Here is a 19,942-nt window from a genome sequence, read left to right on the forward strand (position 1 = left end):
AGGGGTATTCCCATCACATACAATGGGGGCATATCGCTAGGTAGGATATGTCCCCATTGTCTGATAGGTGCGGGTCCCACCTCTGGGACCCGCACCTACAACAAGAACAGAGCGGGGAGAGCTTCACCGCTCTGTTCTCATTGTAGGTGTGGGTTCCAGCGGTGGGACCCGCACCTATCAGACAATGGGGGCATATCCTAGCGATATGCCCCCATTGTCTGAGATGGCAAAACCCCTTTAAAGTCACATTTTAGGCAACGCTCCTTGTTCAGCATGACATAAAAACTCTGAAACACTAGGAGGGGCATTTACCACAAATTATGGCGCAAATTAGCGGCTTTTTAAGTTTCTCTGCAGTCTGCTTAGCGCCACCCACCAGATTTACTCTAACTTTCTCCACAAAGTGGTGTACGTTATAGCTGACGTCTACACTAGCGATAATGAAGAACGCAGCCATCTTTATCTAGTACTGGACAACCCCTATAAATACCAGCTCAGGAGTATTTCAGCATGTTGTGGTTTTATGTTTTCCTGGTTTACCACCAGATGGCGCTCACTGATAGTTTTGTAGGTGAGCTCAGAATTTCTAAGGCTATGTTCACATGGGGTATTTTAGGTGGGGAAATAAATCTGATGCTGAATCCACGTCAAATTTTTTTAAATGCGTTTTTTTTTCTGACATGTTTTGTAATACGATTTTGGGTGTTGTTTCGGTGAGGATTTTCATTTCTGGCCATTTTCAATGGAATTCTGAATGCGGATTCCATGTCAAGAATGGACAGGACATTTTTCTTTTTTGTGGTGCGGTTTCTAAAACCATATGTGGGGAAAACATACAGATTCCCCATTTAAAGCAATGGAGAAGATCTGCATACATTTTTGGTGAGGATTTTCGGTGCGGAATCAATACCAAAATCCTTAGGGTACTTTCACACTAGCGTTATTCTTATCCAGCGTTGATTTCCGTCCTAGGGGCTCAAATCCGAATGCATTCTGAATGGAGAGAAATCCGTTCAGGATGCATCAGGATGTCTTCAGTTCAGTCATTTTGCCTTTTCAGGACGGAGATAATACCGCAGCATGCTGCGGTTTTATTTCCGTCCAAAATTCTGGAACACTTGCCGGAACGCCGGTTCCTGCCCCAAGTGTTCCGGCAAAACTGATCCGGCATTGCGGTCTGCGCATGCTCAGACTGCAAAAAATGTGAAAAAAAATAAATGCCGGATGACACCGGAGAGACGGATCCGGTATTTCAATGCATTTGTCAGACGGATCAGGATCCGTGAAAGTCCCCTTACACAAAACTCATGTACAATTTGTGGATATTTTTCCTTGCGGATATTGACCTGCCGCACAGCACATCCCAATTTCCTGAGGACGCGGATACAGCTGAATACAATGATGAAAGCGAGAGCCGTCAGCTCCCTGCTCCACCATTCGCTGCAATGGGGAATTATAATATGGACGGTTTGGGAGGCCGCCCGCAGCCCGAGTTTTCCAAGGGGCTCACCAGCTTAACAGACTGTACTGGCCCATAACTTCCAGTACACCAGTGTGTGCATGGCAGAGAAGAGGGATGGAGACGATCAATGCAGCACAGACTGGGGAGGGCTCAGACCACTCCGCACAGTCCTCTGGTGGAGGGTGGTCAGGGAGGACACGGCCTGCTAATCCTATGGGGAAAGCGGGGGAGGGGGGGGGACTGTACCTATGCCAAGGGGACCAAGTTCTGTGAACAGCCCGGGACCGATGGTAGACGTAATCTGCCACTGATTTCCTGGCATATGCAGTACCCAGTAGGCAGCAGTGACATCATCACAGGAGAGAGCACAAGGCAAGGATGAGGTGATCCAGTCATCCCAGGAATGGGGCCAGAAGAGCACAAGTTTTTTTATTTTCTTAAAATCTACAGGGGCTTCAATATTGTAGGGGGGCACTAAGGGGGCAGCACTACTGTGAGAGGGTAGTCTATCTCATATGTTAGTTTCACCTTTTAAGTTGCATTACTGAAATAAATGAACTTTGCACAATATTCAAATTTTTCTAATTTCACCTGTAGACAGGCATTGGTTGAGAAATGGGACTTAAGAGAAATACAAGGGCTGATCTTCTCCCTCCTTGGACTTTAGAAGGTATGGTTCCGCCCCACCTGACATACTGATGCTACCTGAAGTGTTGTCACCAGGTGCCATACTTGACCCTAGAGACCTCTACACATGAACGTCCACTTTAAGGCAGATACCACTGCATCTGATTATAGCTGGTAATAGATACAGGGGAGGTCACAGATCTGCTCTGGACATGGACTCTCCTGACAAGAACCGGGCTGCTCCTCTCTGTCCCCTGCACTATGCCGCCGCTGCTGAGCTCTTCCTCGGCCACCACCCAGCGCTCCATGTGACGTGGCGTCAGTGCTGACGTCGCAGGTGGGTGTGGCAGACTCTCAGGTCGTATCTTGGCCCCGCCCCCTGTGCAGTGACAGTAGCTGCTCTGTACCGGCAGCTGCTGCGGGATCATGGCGCCGTCTCACGTCTTGCGCTGCTGCCAGCGGGTGGTGGGCTGGATCCCGGTGGTGTTCATCACGCTGGTCCTGTGCTGGTCGTACTACGCGTACGTGGTAGAGCTGTGTGTCGGTGAGTACCGCGCGTCCGCCCGGGGGCACATGAGGTCTGGTGTGTACAGGAGGCTGCGCCTGGAGAGGAGGAGACTGACCTCATACTGTGTGTGTACACTGTCCTCATACCGTGTGTGTGTGTACACTGTCCTCATACCGTGTGTGTGTGTGTACACTGTCCTCATACCGTGTGTGTGTGTGTACACTGTCCTCATACCGTGTGTGTGTGTGTACACTGACCTCATACCGCGTGTGTGTGTACACTGTCCTCATACCGTGTGTGTGTGTGTACACTGTCCTCATACCGTGTGTGTGTGTGTGTACACTGTCCTCATACCGTGTGTGTGTGTGTACACTGTCCTCATACCGTGTGTGTGTGTGTGTGTGTGTACACTGTCCTCATACCGTGTGTGTGTGTGTGTACACTGTCCTCATACCGTGTGTGTGTACACTGACCTCATACCGTGTGTGTGTGTGTACACTGACCTCATACCGTGTGTGTGTGTGTACACTGACCTCATACCGTGTGTGTGTGTGTACACTGACCTCATACCGTGTGTGTGTGTGTACACTGTCCTCATACCGTGTGTGTGTATACACTGTCCTCATACCGTGTGTGTGTGTACACTGACCTCATACCGTGTGTGTGTGTACACTGTCCTCATACCGTGTGTGTGTACACTGTCCTCATACCGTGTGTGTGTACACTGTCCTCATACCGTGTGTGTGTGTACACTGTCCTCATACCGTGTGTGTGTGTGTACACTGTCCTCATACCGTGTGTGTACACTGTCCTCATACCGTGTGTGTGTGTATACACTGTCCTCATACCGTGTGTGTGTGTGTACACTGACCTCATACCGTGTGTGTGTGTGTACACTGTCCTCATACCGTGTGTGTGTGTGTACACTGTCCTCATACCGTGTGTGTGTGTGTGTGTACACTGTCCTCATACCGTGTGTGTGTGTACACTGTCCTCATACCGTGTGTGTGTACACTGTCCTCATACCGTGTGTGTACACTGTCCTCATACCGTGTGTGTATACACTGTCCTCATACCGTGTGTGTATACACTGTCCTCATACCGTGTGTGTATACACTGTCCTCATACTGTGTGTGTATACACTGTCCTCATACCGTGTGTGTATACACTGTCCTCATACTGTGTGTGTATACACTGTCCTCATACCGTGTGTGTATACACTGTCCTCATACCGTGTGTGTATACACTGTCCTCATACCGTGTGTGTATACACTGTCCTCATACCGTGTGTGTGTGTACACTGTCCTCATACCGTGTGTGTGTGTACACTGTCCTCATACCGTGTGTGTGTGTACACTGTCCTCATACCGTGTGTGTGTGTACACTGTCCTCATACCGTGTGTGTGTGTACACTGTCCTCATACCGTGTGTGTGTGTACACTGTCCTCATACCGTGTGTGTGTGTACACTGTCCTCATACCGTGTGTGTGTGTACACTGTCCTCATACCGTGTGTGTGTGTACACTGTCCTCATACCGTGTGTGTGTGTACACTGTCCTCATACCGTGTGTGTGTGTACACTGTCCTCATACCGTGTGTGTGTGTACACTGTCCTCATACCGTGTGTGTGTGTACACTGTCCTCATACCGTGTGTGTGTGTACACTGTCCTCATACCGTGTGTGTGTGTACACTGTCCTCATACCGTGTGTGTGTGTACACTGTCCTCATACCGTGTGTGTATACACTGTCCTCATACCGTGTGTGTATACACTGTCCTCATACCGTGTGTGTACACTGTCCTCATACCGTGTGTGTACACTGTCCTCATACCGTGTGTGTACACTGTCCTCATACCGTGTGTGTATACACTGTCCTCATACCGTGTGTGTACACTGTCCTCATACCGTGTGTGTGTACACTGTCCTCATACCGTGTGTGTGTACACTGTCCTCATACCGTGTGTGTGTACACTGTCCTCATACCGTGTGTGTGTGTGTACACTGTCCTCATACCGTGTGTGTACATTGTCCTCATACCGTGTGTGTGTGTACACTGTCCTCATACCGTGTGTGTGTGTACACTGTCCTCATACTGTGTGTGTGTACACTGTCCTCATACCGTGTGTGTGTGTGTACACTGTCCTCATACCGTGTGTGTGTGTGTACACTGTCCTCATACCGTGTGTGTGTGTGTACACTGTCCTCATACCGTGTGTGTGTGTGTACACTGTCCTCATACCGTGTGTGTGTGTGTACACTGTCCTCATACCGTGTGTGTGTGTGTACACTGTCCTCATACCGTGTGTGTGTGTGTACACTGTCCTCATACCGTGTGTGTGTGTGTACACTGTCCTCATACCGTGTGTGTGTGTACACTGTCCTCATACCGTGTGTGTGTGTACACTGTCCTCATACCGTGTGTGTACACTGTCCTCATACCGTGTGTGTGTGTACACTGTCCTCATACCGTGTGTGTACACTGTCCTCATACCGTGTGTGTGTGTGTGTACACTGTCCTCATACCGTGTGTGTGTGTGTACACTGTCCTCATACCGTGTGTGTGTGTGTACACTGTCCTCATACCGTGTGTGTGTGTGTACACTGTCCTCATACCGTGTGTGTGTGTGTACACTGTCCTCATACCGTGTGTGTGTGTGTACACTGTCCTCATACCGTGTGTGTGTGTGTACACTGTCCTCATACCGTGTGTGTGTGTGTACACTGTCCTCATACCGTGTGTGTGTGTGTACACTGTCCTCATACCGTGTGTGTGTGTGTACACTGTCCTCTATTCGGTTTCGATACCATGAAAAAGTATTGTGATACCCGATACCACGCGAAATAAATAAACCAAAAAAGCCACGTGCTTTCTGCATTTTAAAAAATGGCGAATCGTGCCGTTTTTATTTATTTTTTCTGTTCCGGCGTTCACAGCATAGATTTTTTTTATATTTTAATAGTTTGGACTTTTCTGACGTGGCGATATGTAATATGTTTATTATTTATACATTTTAGGCTTCGTTCACATCACCGTTCTGGCTTTCCGTTCTCCTTCTCCGTTTAGGAGCAGGAGGATGTAAAAGGCACATAACTGACGCCAAACTGAGTCAAACGGAGCCCTTAGGACCCCATAGATTATAATGGGGTCCGTTATGTTTCCGCTCAGAAGATGATTTTTAAGCAGAGACAAAAGTCCTGCGTGCACAACTTTTGTCTCCGCTTAAAAATCATCTCCCTAAACGGAGAAGGAGAACGGAAAGCCAGAACGGTGATGTGAACGAAGCCTAATATGTGAAATTGGGAAAGGGGGTGATTCATACTTAATATTTTGGTGTTTGTTTTTTTTTTACACTTTTTATTTAATAACTATTCCCCCCTTAGGGGCCAGAACCTGGGATCTTTCATCCTTTGTCCTATTCACCCTAATAGAGCTCTATCAGGGTTGCTTTGGGCTCTGTGCACACAGCAGCAGGGAGCTTACCATGGCAGCCAGGACTTCAGTAGCGTCCTGGCTGCCATGGTAACCGATCGGAGCCCCAGGATTTCACTGCTGGGGCTCCGATCAGAAGCTGCCACTGCACCACCAATGAGGGGGAGGGGAGAGGACCCTGTGGCCACTGCCACCAATGATTTTAATACTTGGGGGGTTGAGAGGGGCCGGCGCACTGTGCCACTAATGATAATCACCCCTTAATACAGGAGGCGGTACTGGCAGATCAGCGGCAGTTAACCCCTCAGGGGCCGCACCTGAGGGGTTAACTGCCGCTGATCGCAGCTCCCTGTCAGGGGCAGGGTGCTAGCAATGTGATTCTGCTGCCGGCACCCTCCTCCTGTATTATGTGTTAAAGTCTGGACCCATATAAAGTAGTCTTTAAGTATTAGGCTAAACAGAGCGGCGCCCAGCGATGTCCCAGCACTTACTATTATTCCTGGGCGCTGCTCCATTCGCCCGCAGTGCCCCATTACTGTCTCCTCTCCTGCTCCACATGCTGATTACTATCGGAGCAATGGGGAGGAGACATCAGCTTCTCTAGTGGGCGTTCCTTCTCCCTGGCTGTAGCACTGTCCTAGAGAACAGAGAAGCTGATGTCTCCTCCTCATTGCTCCGATAGTAATTAGCATGTGGAGCAGGAGATGAGACAGTAATGGGGCACAGCGGGCGAACGGAGCCCAGGAATAATGGTAAGTGCTGGGACATCTCTGTGTAGGAAAAGTCCTGTCATTGGTGGCAGCACAGGGGGGAGGGAGGACAGCTTCCTTCTCCCCTGTGCTGCTGAGGGAACATGAGCTCATGTTCAGTATCGAAAAAATGGAAATCCCGGTATCGTATCGATACCGGGACAAAAGTAGCGATTGGGTATTAAAATTTCAATACCTGCAACAACCCTAGTCACTATAACATATGTATACACTGTGTATGAACAGATATGTCTGATTATTATATTTGTGTACCCTGTCCTCAGATTTGGTATACATATGTACACACTGCCTGATGATTCACTATTTTATATGTTTACATTGTGCTCAAATGTGTAAAAAAAAAAAATATATATATATATATATATATAATATATATATATATACAGTACAGACCAAAAGTTTGGACACACCTTCTCATTCAAAGAGTTTTCTTTATTTTCATGACTATGAAGGCATCAAAACTATGAATTAACACATGTGGAATTATATACATAACAAACAAGTGTGAAACAACTGAAAATATGTCATATTCTAGGTTCTTCAAAGTAGCCACCTTTTGCTTTGATTACTGCTTTGCACACTCTTGGCATTCTCTTGATGAGCTTCAAGAGGTAGTCCCCTGAAATGGTCTTCCAACAGTCTTGAAGGAGTTCCCAGAGATGCTTAGCACTTGTTGGCCCTTTTGCCTTCGCTCTGCGGTCCAGCTCACCCCAAACCATCTCGATTGGGTTCAGGTCCGGTGACTGTGGAGGCCAGGTCATCTGGCGCAGCACCCCATCACTCTCCTTCATGGTCAAATAGCCCTTACTTTCAAAGTTTTCCCAATTTTTCGGCTGACTGACTGACCTTCATTTCTTAAAGTAATGATGGCCACTCGTTTTTCTTTACTTAGCTGCTTTTTTCTTGCCATAATACAAATTCTAACAGTCTATTCAGTAGGACTATCAGCTGTGTATCCACCTGACTTCTCCTCAACGCAACTGATGGTCCCAACCCCATTTATAAGGCAAGAAATCCCACTTATTAAACCTGACAGGGCACACCTGTGAAGTGGAAACCATTTCAGGGGGCTACCTCTTGAAGCTCATCAAGAGAATGCCAAGAGTGTGCAAAGCAGTAATCAAAGCAAAAGGTGGCTACTTTGAAGAACCTAGAATATGACATATTTTCAGTTGTTTCACACTTGTTTGTTATGTATATAATTCCACATGTGTTAATTTATAGTTTTGATGCCTTCATAGTCATGAAAATAAAGAAAACTCTTTGAATGAAAAGGTGTGTCCAAACTTTTGGTCTGTACTATATATATATATATATATATATATATATATATATATATATATTTTTTTTTTTTTGTGTGTGTACACTCCCTCACCACCACCAAGTGGCGAAACTGCATAAAAACAAGAACTGTTTAAAAAGTCACAAGAAGGGGTGTTGCGGCTTTTTTTTAATGCCAGAATTTGCCGTGAAACTGTCATAAATGACACTCAATATGTTTAGCTGTGTGTACACCGTATCTGCTGCCCACGTGTGTAGTTGGAATGTATGCTATACAGTATATATGTATCTGCTGCCCACGTGTGTAGTTGGAATGTGTGCTATACAGTATATATGTATCTGCTGCCCACGTGTACAGTTGGAATGTATTTAGCGTCGGTGGGGTTTTTGTCTCTCAGGTTTCCCACAATCTAAAGTAAGGGCCCGTGCACACTACCTTTTGGATATTTTGCAGTCCACAAATTACAGATCCACGGAACACGGATATCAGCCGTGTGCGTTCTGCATTTTACGGAACGGCTGGCTCCACCCGACTGACAGGATCCCACCAGGAACCATACTACCGCTGTGTGTACAGCCTGAGGTTTTCTGTGTGTAGAGGAGGTCCTGGACATGGGGCACCTTTTTCTGTGGAGAACTTCTAGAAAAGCTGTCGATATTTGTATCTGCAGCGTGAGAAAAAATACCTGCGACGCTACATGTGATACTGGGATTAAAGGGGTATTGCCATCTCAGACATTGGGGGCATATCTCTAGGATAGAGATGGTACCCACACCTATGCTCAGACAGGATAGGATGCGGACCCATTCATTTCAATGGGTCTGCAAAAAATGCGGACAGCACACCATGTGCTTCCCGCATCAGTACGTCCGTTCCGTAGCCCCGAAAAAAAAATGGAACATGTCCTGCGGACAAGATTAAGTATTTCTATTGGGGTGCCGGCCCGATGGATCCGCAAAACACTGCGGACGTGTGAATGGACCCTTACATGTGTTTTTGCGGCAGAAAAGCCAGCAGACTTCCCCCGCTCCCTTAGAGAGGGTGACGTCCACAGGAGACATTATGCGGTTTTAAAATCTGCAATGCCGCACTTTTTTTGCTGCATTTTCTTAAACAGCGTGTGGGTGAGAATTCGGAAATTCTCGTCCACTTTGCAATGGCAAATCTGAAGCTATTGCTATGCCCAGACTGACTACAGCTATCTGGGGATGCTAGGAGTTGTAGTTTTAAAACAGCTGGAGGGCCACAGGTTGGAGATCACTGGCCTACCCCTAGGATGGGCCAACAGTGTTTGACCAGTGGGGCCTGACCTAGACTAGGCAGAAATATATGGGGGGCAGTACAGAGACGTACCCCCTCATCTGTTCATACCAGGGGACATCCTCTACAGCAGGGATCAGCAACCTCCGGCATTCCAAAAACGACTGTTCCCAGAATGCTCCATTCACTTCTCTGGAAGTTGGAAGAACAGCAGAGCATGTTTGCCTGCTGGGAGTTGTAGTTTCACAGCAGCTGGAGTGCGGAAGTTCTACTGATCCCTGATCTAAAGGAAAGAAGGTACGTACTCCCTAAGAACACCACAGCCTCAGGACTGTGCTCGGTGGTGGGGGTTATTAAGGCCATCAATTGAACAGGAATGCCCAACCTGCAGCCCTCCAGCTACAGCAGGGCATGGTGGGAGTTGTAGTTTTAAAACAGCTGGAGGGCCGCATGGTTGAACATCCCTGCTATGGAACATTATTAGGATGGCCAAATAGCAACGTAACTCTTATACCAGTGTGAACAGAGCCTTAAAGGGGTTGTCCAGGTTCAGAGCTGAGCCCAAGGGCTGTTTGTTTACTGCCGGTGACGTACCTGGCTTTTTCTCAGAATGCTAGGTGGAGGCTTCCCAGTGATGTCACCGGTACTAATGGGCGGGCTTTAGCGCTGTCTCAGCCTGTAAAACGCTAAAGACCGCCCATTTGTTCTAGTGGTGTTGCTGGGCCCACTGCTAGGTGGAAGCCTCTGCCTAGCATACCCATGAAAAGCCTGGTACGTCACTGGCAGTAAACAAACATCCCTTGCCCTGTGCAATGGGGGGCAACAGTGCAAGAAATGCTCCGATGCTCCATTCATACATGGTAAATGAGGGAAGGGGAGTTCATGTTCGGATTCAGCTCCGAACCTGGGCAGCCCCTTTAAAGGGAATCTACCACCATAGAAAGCAGCCCTAAACTACTATCATGGCTAGATGGCTGAAAAGACACAGGGGGTGAATTTCCCCTTTGTGCTTCTGTAAGTTTCGTCATAAATTGGGCAACTCTAAGGCCGTCCATGTGCCTGGACAGGAACACTACTACAGCCCCTAGCCGCATCAGTTTTTCACCAACATTTATGTCCGTTTCGCGACGTACATGTTAATAAATTTACGGCCTCCAGCACTACCCCCAATTCCAACCCTCATCCTGCCCAACTGCTAAACATGGCGGAAAACCGGCTGTGCAACGAGATATTGTCACACGGGTGGTTAAAAAAGGGACTTGCGACTATTTTTATGACTATTCAGAATATGTAAATGTCATCTTTCTACTCGCTGTCTGTCCTCTGTGTCTGTCTGTCGTCTCTGTGTCTGTCTGTCGCCTCTGTGTCTGTCTGTCGCCTCTGTGTCCGTCTGTCGGTCGCCTCTGTGTCCGTCTGTCGGTCGCCTCTGTGTCCGTCTGTCGGTCGCCTCTGTGTCCGTCTGTCGGTCGCCTCTGTGTCCGTCTGTCGGTCGCCTCTGTGTCCGTCTGTCGGTCGCCTCTGTGTCCGTCTGTCTGTCGCCTCTGTGTCCGTCTGTCTGTCGCCTCTGTGTCCGTCTGTCTGTCGCCTCTGTGTCCGTCTGTCTGTCGCCTCTGTGTCCGTCTGTCTGTCGCCTCTGTGTCCGTCTGTCTGTCGCCTCTGTGTCCGTCTGTCTGTCGCCTCTGTGTCCGTCTGTCTGTCGCCTCTGTGTCCGTCTGTCTGTCGCCTCTGTGTCCGTCTGTCTGTCGCCTCTGTGTCCGTCTGTCTGTCGCCTCTGTGTCCGTCTGTCTGTCGCCTCTGTGTCCGTCTGTCTGTCGCCTCTGTGTCCGTCTGTCTGTCGCCTCTGTGTCCGTCTGTCTGTCGCCTCTGTGTCCGTCTGTCTGTCGCCTCTGTGTCCGTCTGTCTGTCGCCTCTGTGTCCGTCTGTCTGTCGCCTCTGTGTCCGTCTGTCTGTCGCCTCTGTGTCCGTCTGTCTGTCGCCTCTGTGTCCGTCTGTCTGTCGCCTCTGTGTCCGTCTGTCGGTCGCCTCTGTGTCCGTCTGTCTGTCGCCTCTGTGTCCGTCTGTCTGTCGCCTCTGTGTCCGTCTGTCTGTCGCCTCTGTGTCCGTCTGTCTGTCGCCTCTGTGTCCGTCTGTCTGTCGCCTCTGTGTCCGTCTGTCTGTCGCCTCTGTGTCCGTCTGTCTGTCGCCTCTGTGTCCGTCTGTCTGTCGCCTCTGTGTCCGTCTGTCTGTCGCCTCTGTGTCCGTCTGTCTGTCGGTCTGTACTGTAGGGTAGGTCTGCAGAGCGGCAGTGTATGATGTCTGTCCTCTCTGTGTCTGTCTGTCCGTCCTCTCTGTGTCTGTCTGTCCTGTAGGGTACAGTAGGTCTGCAGAGCGGCAGTGTATGATGTCTGTCCTCTCTGTGTCTGTCCGTCCTCTCTGTGTCTGTCTGTCCTGTAGGGTAGGTCTGCAGAGCGGCAGTGTATGATGTCTGTCAGGTTTATGTGGTGTAATAGTCGCCGGTTTCTTTGTGGTCGCCCTCCTTTGTTTCGGAGGCAGCACACTTCCTGTCATCTCTGACATCCCTCTGCTCTTACACAACAGCCTGTGCCGGTAGAGGCGGCAGCCATGGGGGTTGGTACAGGGGGGGAGACGTGTGAGTGTTATCGCTGTAGGGGTCCACTCCGATTATTGGGGGAGGAAGGATTTTATTACACTTTTATGCCCCTCACCTGTGAAGATGTGATGGTAAATCTGGCCGCCATGAAACTATTTACACCAAGTAAATTACAAGCTATTAGGAGGAGCTTCATGAACATATTTATCAAAACTGGTGTAAAGTAGAATTGGCTTAGTCGCCCATAGCAACCAATCAGATTCCACCTTACATTTTTCACAGCTCCTTTGGAAAATGAAAGGTGGAATCTGATTGGTTGCTATGGGCGACTCAGCCAGCTTTCCTTTGCACCACTTTTGATCTCCCCCATTGTCTAAAAAATAAAAATTGGTTGCTATGAGCAACAAAGACAATCAGTGTAGCTGTCACTTCTTACAGTGTTCTTGAAAAATGAAAGCTGAGCTGTGATTGGTTGCTATGAGCAACAAAGACAGTTTTCCTTGTAGACAGTTTTATAATGACTGTCAGGGCATGCTGGGGGTTGTAGTCACCACTACTGGATAGGCTGCAGACCAGATGTAAACCCATGGCCACAGGACAGTCATGAAGAGGGAGACCTCTTCACTATGCTAGATATCTAACGATCAGGCCATGATGGCTTCATTGATACAACCGTAACATACGCGCTGTTGTACCGTATGGTTTTCTGTTTTGCCATGCAAGTTTCCACTGACTTTTGGGAAATTCTGCGCCCATATGGAGCCGATATGACCCTGGGGGCCATTACCCAGTATTATAAAGCGTACAGTCCTATAAGAACATGCGTTTAGATTCAGCCTGTAAGAACAGTTCCACCTCCCTTAGTGGTGCCCTTGCTGCTTTGAGAAATCTAGTGACGAGTCCAATCCCGGTCAGATTAGTACTGGAGGATTAGGATTTCTTCAGCTGTCAGGCCCCGTGATCACAGGACGACCAGTATGTAGCATCTGTGTGATGATATTGGGTTCGGTTTGAACACTTTATAGGTTCCTTTTGTGCATGAAATGAATGAACACACAAAAAAAAATTATAGTTTTTTTTTTTTTCCCCGCCATATAACATGCCTTTATAGAACAAAGAGGCATTTGGGCTCTGTCGCAGTCACCAGGCATTACACCGCCTCTTCTTGGCATCGGTGCAGGTGTCCATCGGTCGGACATTGATGATTTCTGTGCAGTGTACTATCGGCATGGTAAAACCCCAGCCTGATGAGGCCCAAATACCAGATCACCTCCAGGAAGCTGTGTAACACTGGCACGAGAATTAAAAGTTGCAGGAAAATCGGATATTTTTCACATCTCCATGTAATGTTGCCGGATCCTCCTTCCTTATAAATGCACACTAACTGGCCGTGCCCGTATTCGGGTCCACAATATACAGCCACCGGCCGCGTGCACACTGTACCACGTACTGTATGCAAACCCATTTAAGTAAATCGGGAAGATACGGAGTGGAAGGCCACGGAAGCACTACAGAGCTCTTTCGTGGCATTTTGGTCCATGCCTATGCACCATAAAAAAATGGAACATGCTCTATTTTTTTGTGGTGTGGACGGATCACGGACCAATTCAAGTTGAATGGGTCTGCATTTGTCAGCGCAGGCCACACGGACGGTGCCCCGTGAATTGGGGACCACAATTTGCAGTCCCCAATGCACGGCATGGGCAGCGCACAGTGTGCATGAGCCCTAATTCTGTGCCTATTGGTATGGAGTTTGAGAACAGCTGCTCTCAGGCTTTTTAATGGAGCCTTGTGCGGATTTCCTAATGCTTATTACAGTGTACAGTGCATCCAGCAGACGTCGTCATATAGCTCCACAGAAGCAGAGCCTTGAAAAAGTGTCCAAGCCCCGGGAAATTTTCCACATTTTTCATGTTACACCCACAAACTTAAATGTATTTTATTGGGATTTTATGTCATAGACCAGGGGTCAGCAACCTCCGGCACTCCAGGTGTTGTGAAACTACATCTCCCATCATGCACACTTGCTTTGCTGTTCTTGAACTCCCACAGAAGTGAAAGAGCATGCTGGGAGTTGTAGTTTTACAACAGCTGGTGTGCCGAAGGTTGCTGATCCCTGTGATAGACCAACATAAAGTAGCAAGTACTTGTGAAGTGAAAAGAAAATGATACGTGGTTTTCAAAATGTTTAATAAACAAAAATCTGGAAAGTGTAGGGTGCATTTGGATTCAGCCCCCGGAGTCAGTACTTTGTAGGACCACCTTTTACTGTAAATACAGATGCAAGTTTTTGGGCTATGTCTCTACCAGCTTTGCACATCTGGACGCTGACATTTTTGCCCATTTTTTTTTGCAAAATATCTCGGGCTCAGTCAGATTGGATGGAGAGCCTCTGTGAACAGCAATTTTCAAGTCTTTCCACAGATTCTCAGTGGGATCTAGGTCTGGACTTTGGCTGGGACATTTTAAAGCCTCATTCACACGTCAGTGTTTGGTCAGTGATTTCCATCAGTGATTGCGAGCCAAAACCAGGTGCGGCTCTAAACACAGAACAGGTGCAGATCTTTCCCTTACACCTTATGTCTATGGAGGATCTAATCCTGGTTTTGGCTCACAATAACTGATGGAAATCACTGACGTGTGAACAAGGCTTAAAGGGGTTCTGCAGTTAGTTTTAACTGATGATCTATCCTCTGGATAGATCATCAGCATCTGATCGGCGAGGGGTCCGACACCCGGGACCCCCACCGATCAGCTGTTTGAGAAGGCAGCGGCGCTATAGCAGCGCTGCGGCCTTCTCACTGTTTACCGCTGGCCCAATGACGTCACGACTAGTATCAACTAGAGTGGGCGGGGCTAAGCTCCATTCAAGTGAACAGAGCTTAGCCCCGCCCACGCTAGTTGATACTAGTCGTGACGTCATTGGGCCAGCGGTAAACAGTGAGAAGGCCGCAGCGCTGGCATAGTGCAGCTGCCTTCTCAAACAGCTGATCGGCAGGGGTCCCAGGTGTCGGACCCCCGCCGATCAGATGCTGATGATCTATCCAGAGTATAGATCATCAGTTAAAACTAACTGCAGAACCCCTTTAACATATGCTGTGATCTAAACCAGTGTTCCCCAACTCCAGTCCTCAGGGCTCACCTGCCAGTCACGATTTGAGAATATCCCACAGAATGAATACCTGAGTTCAGTCCTGATGCACTGACATTAATTATATTACCTGCTCAATACTAAGGAAAACATGACCGGTGGGTGGGTCCCGAGGACTGGAGTTGAGGAACACTGATATAAGGTGAACCAGGTTTTCCTCCCTGTATTTAGCTCCATTCATCTTCCCATCAACTCTGACCAGCTTCCCTGTCCCTGCTGAAGAAAAGTATCCCCACAGCATGACGCTGCCACCACCATGTTTCACAGTGAGGATGATGTGTTCAGGGTGATGTGCAATGGCATTTTGCATTTTATGACAAAAAGTTCATCTTTGTTCTCATCTGACCAGACCTTCTTCCACATGTTTGCTGTGTACCCTACATGGCTTGTGGCAAACAGGACTTTCAAAAATGGCTTTTTTTCTTGCCACTCTTCCATAAAGGGCAGATTTATGAAGTACACATTGAATAGTTGTCCTGTGGACAGACTCTCCCACCTGGGCTGTGGATCTCTGCAGCTCCTCCAGAGTAACCATGGGCCTCTTGGTTGCTTCTGTAATTAGTGCTGTCCTTGCCTGGGCTGTCAGTTTAGGTGGATGGCCAGGTCTTGGTAAGTTTGCAGTTGTGCCATACTCCTTCCATTTTGGGATGATGGATTGCACAGTGCTCTGTGAGATGTTTAGCGTTTGGGATATTTTTTTATAACTTAACCCTGCTTTACACTTCTCCGCAATTCTATCCCTGACCTGTCTGGTGTGTTCCTTGGTTTTCATGATGCTGTTTGATCACTAATGTTCGCTAACAAACCTCTGAGGCCTTCACAGAGCAGCTGTAATTTAAGAGAATCGGGTTCGGACTGCTCGATCTGAACCTGATTAGTTTTAGAACTTTGTTTATAATATGCTCTCTGTACCGCAGTAAAATGTATGGGCTCTGCTAAGGCCTTCTTCTAGCCACAAGTAACGCGAGATCTCGTGCCTGTGACGTTACAGTTCGGTCCTGCACATACATTACTGTTTCAAAATCTAAAGCTGAACTTGGGTTTGTGCCTCATTAAGGAAGCCGAGTTCAGCTTCGGATTTTGAAATTGGTCACACTGGATTTTATTTAGGGGTTTCCGAGTACAGGGGGCTGAATACAAATGCATGCCACACTTTCCAGATTTTTATTTATTACAAAAAAAAAATTAAAACCATGTATCATTTTCTTTTCCCTTCACACATACTTGGTACTTTGTGTCGGTGTATTATCACATAAAATCCCAATAAAATACATTTAGGTGTGTGGGTGTAACGTGGAAAATTTCAAGGGGTATGAATACTTTTTCAAGGCACTGTAAATATAAAGCACCAGAAGATGTAGGAGACTGTAGGTGAAAAGTACAAGGAGAATGTCAAAGGTGTGAGTAAGGAGGGCCACACCTATGGACGGAAAAAGTCACTGAACAGAGCTGCATAGTTTCAGAACTGGTTTAAGGTTTGTTTCACATCTGTGTTCATGCAGATCCGGCCACTGTCACTGCTTGCAGGGGTCTTCATCCGGCCACTTCTTGGAATATTTGCCAGGTTGCCCCCGGATCTCCACCGATCCCCACTATTGTGAATGGGGCCAGACCGAATTCCAGCAATGACGGATCCAGCCGGAAACAGTTTCCCGGTTGCAATCTATGGGGCTATTCACATGAAGGCCACGAATAGAGGCCACCCAAAAATAGGACATGTCCTACTATTTTTGTCCCTTTTTATGGCCTGATGGGACCCCATTGAAATCAAGTGCACCTGTCTAACAGCTCATTAAATGAGTACACTATGGAGAAAAAAGGGTTTCAGGGTTTAAAAAATAAAATAAAAAATACTCCCCTCATCGACTTGCACACGAGGGAACACTTGATCCGCACTTGACGCAGTAGGACCTGACACTCCCATTGACTTGGCGTCACGTGATGTCCAGGTCCTGGTGCTTCCTGTGTGGAGCAAGTGTTTCCTCGCGTGTAAGTCGATGTGGTGAGGTTTTTTTTTTTTTTTGTTTTGTTTTTTTTGTGAAGGATCTTGGAACCGAACCAGAGTTCGGGAAATGTTTTTTTTTTTACAGTATAAATCAATTTCTGAAGTTATTATGCGAAGTCTCATGAGACTTGGCAAAGTAATAACTTTAGCTCATCGGAGCCAATACATTGTAATACTGTATGGAGCTTTATGCGAATGCGCATGCGGCGGGATATAGGAGGAGCTAGTTTCTCTTTTGATCTTTGAATACTGAATACCGGGAAAAAAAGCTATCCGTTTATATACGGCTTGCCGGATCCGGCAGGCAGTTCCGTTGCCAGAACTGCCGGCCGGATTCTAACAACGCTAGTGTGAAAGTACCCTTACTCTGCGTGCGGCTGTACCGAGTTAAAGCCAATGTCAAAAAATCTATGTAAATGGGTTGTGAAGATCTTTACCCCAACACCCAGATCTCCATGTACTGTGAGAACCATTAGATATTGGGCGGCACATCCTAACAAATTAATGTTGGGGGGACAATTGGCTTGAGCCCATACTTCTCTATAGAGAACCAGCGGTGTCTGCCAACGTCTTATCTCCCACGTCAGATTTACGGAGGCTCGGGAGAGCCGTAGGCTTTACATACTCTCTTGTGCATTTTTAGCTATAATATATATTGCATTGCTTTTATGTTCAGTCGTGTCCCCCGCGTTATGTCTGCTTTTGCATCCCCATATCCACTACATGGGGGTTGTATGGCTTTTTATTTAGTGTTGTTTCTTGTGTATTCGTTGCATGTATGTGTCCGTGTGGTCCGTGCGCTGTGTTGCTTTGTGTCCATGTGCAGCTATATGTTTACACCGGTGTGAAGTGCTCCGCTCTCAGCTTGTGATTACTTTCGGAAGTATGCCATTATGTCGTAATGAGCTGGAAGCGGAAACCTCCTCCTCCATTGTAGTAAAGTAGGAACTTCTTTTTTTTATATTACTTTACTGGTGCATGTTACAACCTGCAGGTTGTATAGAACCGTAACACAGCGCCCGTAAAAATCTACGGGTCCTTACCTAACCTTGTGCGCCAACGTTCCCTTATGAACTCGATGGAGAAAAAAAAACTTTGTGCCGTGCTCCATTGGATGCGGTATGTCTGAAGGTATTGCCCCTAGAAGCAGGGCATGTATAGTATATAGCATGGCTTTACCTCCAGTTAAACTTTAAAGGAGTTGTCTAACTTCATTTTTTAAAATCCACCCCACGCAGCGGGACCTGTCAGGGGAAGCATACTTACAGACTCCCCAACGTTCGGTTCTGGCTCTGTGGGTCCACCTGCACTTGGATCTCTATATTTAATCCTCCGGCATGGACCGGGGTCAGTTACACCACTGCAGTCCATGTGACCCTTCAGTTCTGCGACCACTTATTGGCTGCGTCAGCGCCCGTGAAGCCATCCATGCTGGAAGTTTACAAGTGGGAACCGAATTGCAGCGAAGGAGCCAGAACCGAGCGTCGGGGAGCAGGTAGGTATGCCTCCCTTGACAGATCGGGCTGGGCTTCTGTGGGGAATGTTTAATAGACTATATGAAATTGGACAACCTCTGTAAAGGGTTCTTGTTAATAGGGCCCCTAGATAATAAGCTAATCACATAGTGGCCCCTCTGCTGGAATCCCGAGCGATCAGTAGTAAAACCTGGCTGTGGGTGTTCAGTATCCCTGCAGCGCCATCACAGGGGAAATCGAGCATTACACTGTGCTCACTGAAATCAGCGGGTTTCTGGGCAATGCAGGACAGGACAAGTCCTCCAGAGCAAGAGAGGCTCTTTGTTCTCTGAGATGAGGGCCCCAGGATTGGGGCATATGAAAATGAGTTTTTTTTTAAACTGGACCACCCATGTTTATAGAGGCTCGTGCCCACATTTCACAGCCCTGCGGAGCCCCCAAAGACCTCTGCTTTTATACCGTGCTCGATTTGGTGCTTGGTGTGGCGCTGTCCAGCATACAGTTTCATACTGTACATGTTTTTGATCGGTGGAGGTCCAACCTTCAGGACACCTTCAAGTGAGCATCGTGAAAAAGCCTACAAGCCCCTTCACACTGCCGACCGGCGGGGGTCCCCTACTATATGTTACTGGTCTATCCTAAGAAAAGGCAAAGACACAACCTCATTTTTTTTATTAACTTGTCTCCAGGAAACCCTGAAGATCAGGTATATTTGAGGACGTTGCTGCTGGGGAGATATTATAAAACATGGTGCCAGTTCAGGTGCTTCGCCGCTCTCGCTGATAAATGTGGGGTCCCACGTGAGGGACCCCCTTCTATGAGGAGCATTCAGAAACCTAAGAAGCTAGTGGAAGAATCCTGATGTGCAGCGAATCCTGTGTAAACTACTGAACGCACCCATATGCCGGACTCTCGGCCTGCGGGTTTTGTACATGGAGCGTAATTGCAGTAGATTAAAGTGTCATTGAAGCCTCTCCAGAAGTTTGACCTCAGATATCTATTTTGGGGCGGGTGGGTCTCCCACATTTCTGGTTTGGCAAGGGGTTCTGGAAAGCCAGACATACGGGCGTGTGACACCAAGGGACACGTCTAGTGACAAAGGTCTCTGTAGGGGCTTGTTTGATGGGAAGCCAGGAGGAGGGTGTGAAAAGCCGACGTATAGGATTTGTGCTGATTGTAGTATAAAGTGTAAGACCACAAATCCCAAAATACAAGCCGTTCCCCAGTGAAAATCCACAGTGCCGTGTGGGGATCCGTCCACACGCGGACTGGACCTGAGATGGGACATAGAATACAAATAACTATAAGATCAATGGACTCTGAGCAGCTCTGCGTAGGTCATCATATATGACGGTGGGGGTAAGACCGCCTGGGACCCCCG

At 47.8% G+C, this 19,942-nt stretch overlaps 1 protein-coding gene across 1 annotated transcript in view; it reads left to right on the forward strand.

Annotated features, from left to right (window-relative positions):
• The first annotated feature begins 2,460 nt into the window (after positions 1-2,460).
• ZDHHC20 (zinc finger DHHC-type palmitoyltransferase 20) overlaps positions 2,461-19,942 on the forward strand; it is a 63,891-nt gene continuing 46,409 nt past the window's right edge. The window contains 1 exon segment of the mRNA XM_040422452.1: positions 2,461-2,633. Within this exon segment, the coding sequence (XP_040278386.1) occupies positions 2,516-2,633 (118 nt within the window). The 5' untranslated portion in view covers positions 2,461-2,515.

The sequence above is a fragment of the Bufo bufo genome, chromosome 3, assembly GCF_905171765.1.
Source record: "Bufo bufo chromosome 3, aBufBuf1.1, whole genome shotgun sequence".
NCBI classification, from domain to species: Eukaryota; Metazoa; Chordata; class Amphibia; order Anura; family Bufonidae; genus Bufo; species Bufo bufo.